This window comes from Alosa sapidissima, chromosome 18 (genome assembly GCF_018492685.1).
Source record: "Alosa sapidissima isolate fAloSap1 chromosome 18, fAloSap1.pri, whole genome shotgun sequence".
Lineage (NCBI taxonomy): Eukaryota > Metazoa > Chordata > Actinopteri > Clupeiformes > Clupeidae > Alosa > Alosa sapidissima.
In genome coordinates this window covers 30,165,900-30,177,271 of record NC_055974.1, presented here as the reverse complement: position 1 = coordinate 30,177,271, position 11,372 = coordinate 30,165,900, and the positions used below count along the sequence as shown (strand labels likewise).

Here is an 11,372-nt window from a genome sequence, read left to right as displayed (position 1 = left end):
GTAACTAACATGCTGGTAGCCTAGCCAAAGCGCTGTAACTAACATGCTAGTAGCCTAGCCAAAGCGCTGTAACCAACATGCTGGTAGCCTAGCCAAAGCGCTGTAACCAACATGCTGGTAGCCTAGCCAAAGCGCTGTAACCAACATGCTGGTAGCCTAGCCAAAGCGCTGTAACCAACATGCTGGTAGCCTAGTAACTAACATGCTGGTAGCCTAGCCAAAGCGCTGTAACCAACATGCTGGTAGCCTAGCCAAAGCGCTGTAACCAACATGCTGGTAGCCTAGTAACTAACATGCTGGTAGCCTAGCCAAAGCGCTGTAACCAACATGCTGGTAGCCTAGTAACTAACATGCTGGTAGCCTAGCCAAAGCGCTGCTCAGCCTCAGAGCTACTATGAGCAGACTCGGCTACTAGACCCACCAACGCGGCTGTAGACCAGTCAGCTGCAGAGCTGCGTCTGTGGGTGCGATCTGATTCTTCTTCTCTGGGAAAAACGTCTCAGGTCAATTTTCCAAATAAACGGCTCCAAGCTTCCCAAACTTGAGATTCTTCAGATTGAACAGGTCTCCAAATGTAGCCCATAAATCAAATTTTTACGCTCACACTATGGGGAGTTTGATTAGTTGAGATAGAAAATACGTTAGCATGTTAGCAAACAGGTAAGCCTGTCTGCATTCTATCACACATCCAAACTGTCTGGAGAACTAAAAAACTAAACTTGATGCAAACAGGTTAAATTCAGCATAGTTTAAATGCCATTCATTCATACAATCCATTTCATGTGTGTTCACTCTCTGCAATCAAAAAGTGTGGTCATTCATGCATTCATATTAAGGTGGCGTTTGTGAAAGGATATCAATGATGTATAAAGCACAGATAGATAGATAGATAGATAGATAGATAGATAGATAGATAGATCACACACACACACACACACACACGGCCAGATGTTTGAGGCCATAATTCAATTGATAACCTTTCATGAGCACCAAACCCACACCCTTCAAAAAAGGACAATGACGTCATTTCATCACATATAAAGTTTATATACACATATAAACAATATATCATGATATTTATAAACTAAAAACAAACTTCTTTGGGCTTAGAAATGGAATTAGGGAAATTAAGGTAAAAAAATATACACAGTATGAATCATTCAGCAATACACATTTCCACAAATTACCAAAAAAAAAGAGAAAGTAAATCATACACTACTTACATACAGTGCCAATATGTCCAGCCCCCCCTACTGGTCGACTGTCGCCATGACAGCGTGGACAACAGTGCGTCCACTCCTGAACGTCAGGAGAGGTGGCCGCCACTGAGTGTCTTCAAGCATAGCAGAGGCAGGTGCTGTGTCTCGTCAGTACAATCTGTTTTTGTTTGTTTGTTTGTTTGTTTGTGAGTACAAGGCCCATGTTTGTTTCTGCATTAGTTTTCTCCTCCTGGGTTGCTTTTGTCTCAGCGACCCCAAAGGCAAGACGAGTTCAATGAAAACTTCAGTTCCTCAATTTAAAAAAAAAAAAAGACAAAAAAACCCCCTCAAAAGATCAGGTTCCATCACAAGCGCAGAGGGAGAACAGAACAAGACTAACAAAGCAAAAGGAACCGGGACTGCAGGGCCGACTAAAGATCCCAGAAGCGGGAGTCTCCTGGGCCGAGTAAAGACCCTAGAACCGGGAGTCTCCTGGGCCGACTAAAGACCCTAGAACCGGGAGTCTCCTGGGCCAAATAAATAAGGTCTCTGGTTATCTGCTGTCGGCGCTCTTTCTGAAACACATCACCATTATCTGCAGTCCAGCTTTGGAACAGACACATTTATGTAAACCTAACCTTGATTTCACTTGTGTGTGTGTGTGTGTGTGTGTGTGTGTGTAGGCAGTTGAACCTCAGCTTTGGAACAGATGCATTTATGTAAACCTAACCTTGATATCACTTGAAATCAGAACAGCAGTTCATGGTGTGTGTGTGTTTGTATGTGTGTGTGTGTATTAGGCAAGGCATTTCCCCAGGGTTCTCTGACATGTGTGTGTGTGTGTGTGTGTGTGTGTGTGTGTGTATGTGTGTGTGTGTGTGTAAGTGTGTGTGTGCGTGAAGTTGAACCTCAGCCCTTTGAAGGCCACGCCAGGGGCAGAGAAACACAAAGACGTCTCTTCCTGTGGAGACGCAACTCCAACTCACCCACCGCTTAAGCCAGAGAGACAAGATCGCTATAGAGCACTCACTCTCACACACACACACACACACACACACACACACACACACGTAATGCCTCTCATTCGCTTGTACAAAACACACACACACACACCTGAAAAGTTGAAAAATGTAATAAATAGCTGGACGCGGTTGCAAGGCAGTATTGAAACATGCATTCGTCACAACAAACAAAACCGAAGAACAAACACACATACACAAACACGCACACGCACACTCACACACACTCACACACAGAAGGGAACAATATGAACATTCGTATGACGAGCCCACAGTCCTTTAGCACGTGTGTCCTGATTGCCATGGGAACATGGAAAGGCTTCAGGGTGAGTTCTGCGTTCTCTTCTTGGGATTTGTCTTCTGGTTCTGCAACAACACGTTCTGTGTTTTTTTTTCTTTTTTTCTTTTTTTTTGGTCAGCGTCTGCGAGTGGGTTCTCCTCCCCACATAACAGGTTCTAAGCGGAGAAACCGGAGAATGACAGGTCTGCGGACAGGCCTCACGACGTTCCGGAGGTCTCCAGGTAGCTCTGCAGTTTGCGCACCGTAGGTTTGTCCAGCGAGCAAAGGTCAAAGTCGAAGGTCGTGTTCGTGATGTGGAAGTGACCGGTCTCCTCGATGAGGTTCACAATCTGTAGGGACAGGGAATGACATGCAAAGTCAGCACAGTGCACAGAAACAACACATACACACACACACACACACACACACACACACACACACACACACAAAAACAACACACACACACACACACACAGAAACAACACATACAGTTAAGAACAAAATTATTCATACTCCTGACAAATATTAATATTATTAATAATTAACATGAATACTTTTGTTCTTAACTGTACACACAGACACACACAGTACAGTGCACAGAACACACACACGCAGAGAGACTCACACACGGACACACAAACACACACACAGTACAGTGCACAGAACACACACACACGCAGAGAGACTCACACACGGACACACAAACACACACAGTCAGCAGAGTGTACAAAACACACACTCACACACACAGCAGTGCACAAAACACACACACACACAGCAGTGCACAAGACACACACACAGCAGTGCACAACACACACACAAACACACACACAGCAGTGCACAAGACACACACACAATCCAATCCAATCCACTTTATTTATATAGCACAGTTTAAACAAACACAAGGTTCACACACTCACACACACACACACACACACACACACACAGCAGTGCACAAAACACACACACACAGCACAGCAGTGCACAAGACACACACACACACACACACAGCAGTGCACAAGACACACACACACACACACACACACACACACACAGCAGTGCACAAGACACACACAAACACACACACACACACAGCAGTGCACAAGACACACACAAACACACACACACACACACAGCAGTGCACAAGACACACACAAACACACACACACACACACACAGCAGTGCACAAGACACACACACACACACACAATCCAATCCAATCCACTTTATTTATATAGCAGTTTAAACAAACACAAGGTTCCCAAAGTGCTGTACAGCAAGATAAGAAACACACAAGAAACCACAGAAGCACAATAATAGGATAAAGTATTACAATTAAAAGAGATAAAAACTAACTAAAATAAATGTAAAAAAAGTAGAAAAAAAGTAAAAAAAGAGATAAAAACTAAAATAAAAGTAAAAAGAGATTAAAAACCAACTCAAATCCAATAAATAAAATAAAATCCAATAAATAAAATATACTGCCCACACAACACATCTACATACCATCAACACACTGGGGTTAAAAGCCAGAGAAGAGAGGTGAGTTTTAAGATGGGACTTAAAAAGAGACAGTGAAGGGGCCTGTCTGATGTGAAGGGGCAGATTGTTCCATAGTTTTGGAGCTGCAACGGCAAAAGCTCGTTCCCCTCTAGATTTTAGCCTGGCTCTGGGCTCTGTCAGGAGCAGCTGGTCAGCTGACCTGAGAGAGCGGCTGGGAGTGTATGGGTGGAGCAGCTCAGAAAGGTAAGGTGGGGCAAGGCCATGCATGGCTTTAAAAGCAAATAAAAGAGTTTTAAAATGAATTCTAAAATGGAGAGGCAACCAGTGGAGTGAAGCTAAAATAGGTGAGATGTGCTCCTACTTTCGTGTGCTAGTTAAAAGACGGGCAGCAGCATTTTGTACCAGTTGCAGACGAGCAACGGAGGACCCGCTAACCCCCATAGAAAGTGCATTGCAGTAATCCAGCCGGGTTACTGTTTCAAAGTGCTGTTTTTGAAGGACTGGTTTAAAGGAACCGTATGTAAGAAAAATATGTCAATTAATCATAAAATGGCCCTGATATGTCACTAGACATTAAGAAATCATGTTCATTTCAAATACTTATATCACTGACAACAGTAGTCCAGCCAGGATATTGTCATTTAAAAAGTGAAGTTGCAGCCCTCAACTGTTGTTGATGTTGTGTTTTGTCATGTCATGTTGTGTTTTGAACTGATGCGCCACCCTCCATCTATCTACTAATCACGAAGTCAGTAGTGTTTCGCCATCCGTGTGTGCAACCTCGAGTCAGGGGGAGGGGGAGGGGATACACCGCTCTTCAGTATTTTGAAAGTGATTGCAGTACCAGTTTTGGCCACAATCTTACATATGGTTCCTTTAATTTTTGCCAGCTGCCTCAACTGGAAAAAGCTTGATTTTACCACAGATTTAATCTGGCTGTCAAATTTAAGGTCAGAGTCCACTTTTACCCCCAAATTTGTCGTGATTGGCTTGTGGTACTGTGCTAACAAACCCAGATCAACCAGGGGGGTCACAGAAGTGCCACCAAAGACCATGACCAGTCTTTTTTTCATTAAAATTTAAAAAGTTAAGAGACATCCAGGCTTTAATGTCATGTAGGCATAATATGGCTTAATACTGTAAGCATCTGACTTTTTAAGAGGGACATAAATCTGTGTGTCATCCGCATAGCAATGAAAAGAAATGCCGTGTTTCCTGAGAATTGAACCAAGGGGGAGAAGACAGAGAGAAAATAAAAGAGGGCCAAGCACAGAGCCTTGTGGTACCCCATATGAGAGGGGGACAGTGGAGGACACAGAGTCACCAACACTAACACAGAAGGTTCGATGTGACAGGCAGGACCTGAACCATTCCAGAGCTGTGCCTCTGATGCCCACCCACTGCTCCAAATGGGCAATCAGGATTTCATGGTCCACTGTATCAAAAGCAGCAGTCAGATCAAGCAGTACAAGGACAACGCAGTGACCAGAGTCAGTAGCTAAAAAGATGTCATTAAAAACTCTTAAAAGCGCTAATTCTGTGCTGTGCAATGTTTTAAAGCCAGATTGGAAGATCTCAATGATATTTTGCTCATTTAAAAAGTCCATGAGCTGGGAATACACAATCTTTTCTAAGATTTTAGACAGAAATGGCAATTTGGATATCGGCCTGAAGTTTGCCAAAACAGTAGAATCCAGCCCAGGTTTTTTTAACAAAGGTTGCACAACAGCATGTTTAAAATGACCTGGAACCACTCCAGAGGTCAGACTGCTATTAATAACTGCAGTGCATGATGGTCCAACAGTCTGAAAAACCTCTTTAAGAAGTCGGGGAGGGACATTATCAACTGGCAAGCCTGAGGGCTTCAAATGACCAACAATATCCAGCACAAAGGGCAAGGTCACAGGCTGAAATGAGTCGAAAACAGCAGAGAAGGGGACAGACACTGAGGGGTCAATGGCAGGTGGTGAAATAAGTGTTCTGGCAGATGTGACTTTATCAATAAAAAAGTGAAGAAAGTTTTCACACACAGCCGGGGAGGCCTCAACTCCAACAGTCTGTGGTGCATTTAGAACAGAGTTAATAACTCACACACACACACACACACACACAGCAGTGCACAAGACACACACACACACACACACACACACAGCAGTGCACAAGACACACACACACACACACACACACACACACACACACACAGCAGTGCACAAGACACACACACACACACACACACACACACACAGCAGTGCACAAGACACACACACACACACACACACACAAAGAAGTGCACAAGACACACACACACACACACACACACACACACACACACACACACACACAGCAGTGCACAAGACACACACACACACACACAGACAGTACAGTGCACGACACACACACACACACACACACACACACACACACGCAGCAGTGCACAAGACACACACACACACACACACAGCAGTGCACAAGACACACACACACACAGACAGTACAGTGCACAAGACACACACACACACACACACAGCAGTGCACAAGACACACACACACACAGCAGTGCACAAGAAAAAAAAAACACACACACACACACACACAGCAGTGCACAAGACAAACAAACACACACACACACACACACACAGCAGTGCACAGAACACACACACACACACACACACACACACACAGCGTGCACAAGACACACACACCACACACACACAGTACAGTGCACAGAACACACACACACACGCACATAGTCTCACACACAGACACACACAAACACACACACAGTCAGTAGTGTACACAAAACACACACATTGTAATAAACGTGCAGGATCCCTGTGTGTAAGAGATTGCTCAGCAATGGTGGCGTAGTCTGCTCTTCTGGATTACAGGGTTTTGGGGACTTAGTCAGAAGCTCACTGTATCATTCTGATGATGCTTGGGTGTGAAGCGTTGTGTGTGTGTGTGTGTGTGTCTGTGTGTGAGTGTGTCTCAAGGCCATATGACAGACAGGCATGGCTGTAGCCCAATCCTAACTAATTAAAAGCAGAAGCCTGTCATGCGCGTGTGTATGTGTGTGTGTGTGTCTCAGAAGCCTGTCATGTGTGTGTGTATGCGTGTGTGTGTGTGTGTGTGTCTTAGAAGCCTTTCATGCGTGTGTGTGTGTGTGTGTGTGTGTGTGTGTGTGTGTGAGTGTGCGTGTGTGTGTGTGAGTGTTTGTGTGCATGTGTGCGTGTGTGCATGTGTGTGTGTCTCAGAAGCCTGCATGTCACTGCTCACTCACTCACCTTCAGCTTTTCATCACTCAAGGCTCACATAGGACATCCTCATAGGAGTGTGTGCACATGTCTCTGTGTGTGTGTGTGTGTGAGTGTGTGTGTGTGTGAGTGTGAGTGTGTGAGTGTGTGTGAGTGTGTGAGTGTGTGTGTGTGTGTGTGAGTGTGTGTGAGTGTGAGTGTGTGTGAGTGTGTGTGTGTGTGTGTGTGTGTGTGAGTGTGTGTGAGAGTGTGTGTGAGTGTGTGTGAGTGTGTGTGTGTGTGAGTGGTAGAGGGAGTACACTGTTCCAGTCCAGAGCATTATTGGTTCCAGCAGTCTACCTCTTCAGTCCTTCCTCTCCCTCCCTCCCTTCATCCCTCTCTCCTTTCATCTCTTTTCTCCTCTCTCTCTCTCTCTGGCTGTTACACACACACACACACACACACACCCCTCTGGGATGATTTGGGGGGGCTTCAGTAGGGTTGTTGATGACTCTGAGGGGTAACAGAACCCAAGTCTGTCCCATTCACACTACAAAGCCTCTACACAACTGCCCCATGTGGAAAGCATTTCTGGACCACCACAACCCCCTCCAACACCCCCCCCTGCCCCCCCCCCTCCACAAACACACACACACTTTCCTAACACAGTTCTCTCCCAATCCCACCTCTGCCCCCCCCCTCCACAAACACACACACACTTTCCTAACACAGTTCTCTCCCAATCCCACCTCTCCATCCACCCATCTGTCTCATGTTAATGCTCCTCTACTACTACTACTCCCTCCCTCTCTCTCTCCCTCTCTTTCTACTACTCCCTCCCTCTCTCTCTCTCTCTCTCTCCCTCTCTCTCTTTCTACTACTCCCTCCCTCCCTCCCTCTCTCTCTCTTTCTACTACTCCCTCTCTCTCTCTCCCTTTCTACTACTCCCTCCCTCCCTCCCTCTCTCTCTCTCTACTACTCCCTCCCTCCCTCTCTCTCTCTCTCTCTCTCTTTCTACTACTCCCTCTCTCTCTCTCCCTCTCTCTCTTTCTACTACTCCCTCCCTCCCTCCCTCTCTCTCTCTTTCTACTACTCCCTCCCTCTCTCCCTCTCTCTCTTTCTACTACTCCCTCCCTCCCTCCCTCTCTCTCTCTTTCTACTACTCCCTCCCTCCCTCTCTCTCTCTCTCTCTCTCTTTCTACTACTCCCTCCCTCTCTCCCTCTCTCTCTTTCTACTACTCCCTCCCTCCCTCCCTCTCTCTCTCTTTCTACTACTCCCTCCCTCCCTCTCTCTCTCTCTCTCTCTTTCTACTACTCCCTCCCTCCCTCCCTCTCTCTCTCTCTCCACTACTCCCTCCCTCTCTCTCTCTCTCCCTCTCTCTCTCTCCATCTCTCTCTCTCCACTACTCCCTCCCTCCCTCTCTCTCTCCCTCCCTCTCACCCTAATGTTCATGACGACCCTCTTCAATTGACTTGCATTGTATCTAATGCAGCGCCACATGTGGTACAAAGTGGTATTACAAGAGCTCCAGCCTGGCGCTAGCTGCTTAGCGTGCTAACTTTAGTGGACATCTGGGCAGCACAGACCAGAAGCCTTTTGCATTTGGACATTTGTACATGACATCACAACGGCCACATTCCGTGGCTTTGCATGTATCCCTCTCTCTCCCTCTCTCCCTCTCTCCCTCTCTCCCTCTCTCTCTCTCTCTCTCTCTCTCTCTCTCTCTCTCTCTCTCTCTCTCCCCTTGGCCTTGTCATTTCCCCATGCCAAGCCATTAGAGACGTACTGTACGCTGCTTGCAAGTGAACTTGGGAAACTTATCCAAGATGGCGGAGCCGACTCATAGACAGCAGGATTTCTTTATACGTTCAGGGGTTGTGCCTTTACATTTTGTAAAAGTTAGTGAGAAATAAGCACTAATAAAGTTAAAAACTCAGGTTTTGTAACTAAAAACATACATCTGAGCTGATAATGTACGATTTATCTGCCAGACACCTTTCACCTATGAAAACATTGATCTGTTACTTTGAGTGGAATGTTCGTCTTGGGTAATTGAATGCAGAGTGATTACTAGCAGAGTGATTAAGCAGTGTAATTACTAGCAGTGTAATTACTAGCAGAGTGATTACAAGCACTAAAAAGCTTGAGTGGGGATGTTCTGTCACAATGCCACTCCTGATGACTCATGGAGTGCCTCGCATCCTATGGGAAAAAAATAAGAAGTTCGACCTGATCTAACAAACACACACACACACACACACACACACACACACACACACACACACACACACACACAGACAGACAGACACAGACATACACACAAGAACACACACACACACACACACAGACACACACACAAGAACACACACACAGACACACACACACACACACTTACACACACACAGCAGCTACTTGATCACTCACACTCTGCCTGAAGCCATACGGTCACACTATGATGTAAATACACACAGACACACACTGGTCCATTCAATGAGGTTGCACACACACACACACACACACACACACACACACACACACAGTCAGTCAGCGGGAATTCATCAGCACACACCCACATGGAGTTAATAACTTCCTACTTCCTTAGGTTTCTTCAGAGCTTCTCTCTCTCACACACACACCCCTTTACACAGTATACACACACACACACACACACACACACACACAACCCTTTACACAGGATACACACACACACACACACACCCCTTTACACAGGATACACACACACACACACACACACACAACCGTTTACACAGGATACACACACACAACCCTTTACACAGTATACACACACACACACACACACACACACCCCTTTACACAGTATACACACACACACACAACCCTTTACACAGTATACACACACACACACACACACACACACACACACACCCCTTTACACAGGATACACACACACACACACACCCCTTTACACAGGATACACACACACACACACACACACACCCCTTTACACAGTATACACACACACACACACACACCCCTTTACACAGGATACACACACACACACACACAACCGTTTACACAGGATACACACACACAACCCTTTACACAGGATACACACACACACACACAACTGTTTACACAGGATACACACACACACAACCCTTTACACAGGATACACACACACACACACACACACACACAACCGTTTACACAGGATACACACACACAACCCTTTACACAGGATACACACACACACACACACACACACACACACACACACACACACAACCCTTTACACAGGATACACACACACAACCCTTTACACAGGATACACACACACACACACACACACACACACACACACCCCCCTTTACACAGGATACACACACACACACACACACACAACCCTTTACACAGGATACACACACACGCACACATACATACACACCCCTTTACACAGGATACACACACACACACACACACGCGCGCGCGCACACACATACACAACCCTTTACACGGTATACATACACAACCACACGCGCACACACACATACACAACCCTTTACACAGGATAACTGGCCAACACGCGCGCACACACGCGCACAAACACACACACACACACAACCACACACACACACACACACATACACACATACACACAAACACACACACAAACACACACACACACACACACACATACACACAAACACACACACAAACACACACACACACACACACACACACACCTCTATTCTGCACAAACCCCCTCACAGAGGCCAACTGGCCAATCAGGAGTAACTGAAATAGACTGAAAGATTAAAGAGAAGAAATATGAACGAGTGGAAAAGAGAAGAAGAATGAACGAGTGAATCGATGAACAAACTGGGAAAGAAGAGAAGAAGAGATGAGAGAGAGAAGAGTGGAGGGGGAAAATGGGTAGGATAGAAGAGGTAATGTTGTGTGTGTGTGAGAGAGAGAGCGTGTGTGTGTGTGTGTGTGTGTGTGTGTGTGTGTGTGAGAGCGTTTGTGTGTGTGTGTGTGTGTGAGAGCGTTTGTGTGTGTGTGTGTAGGGCTAGAGTTTAATCACTTCCATGTCTGTTGGCAGAAGAACACTGAGCTTCACTAGGCTCCATTCCAGCAGGGTAAACCCACTCAAGA

General features: G+C 45.9%; 1 protein-coding gene across 1 annotated transcript in view; it reads right to left on the bottom strand.

Annotated features, from left to right (window-relative positions):
- Positions 1-1,107: 1,107 nt before the first annotated feature.
- Positions 1,108-11,372, bottom strand: part of mllt3 (MLLT3 super elongation complex subunit) — a 75,101-nt gene continuing 64,836 nt past the window's right edge. The window contains 1 exon segment of the mRNA XM_042069083.1: positions 1,108-2,848. Coding sequence (XP_041925017.1) covers positions 2,717-2,848 — 132 coding nt within the window. The 3' untranslated portion in view covers positions 1,108-2,716.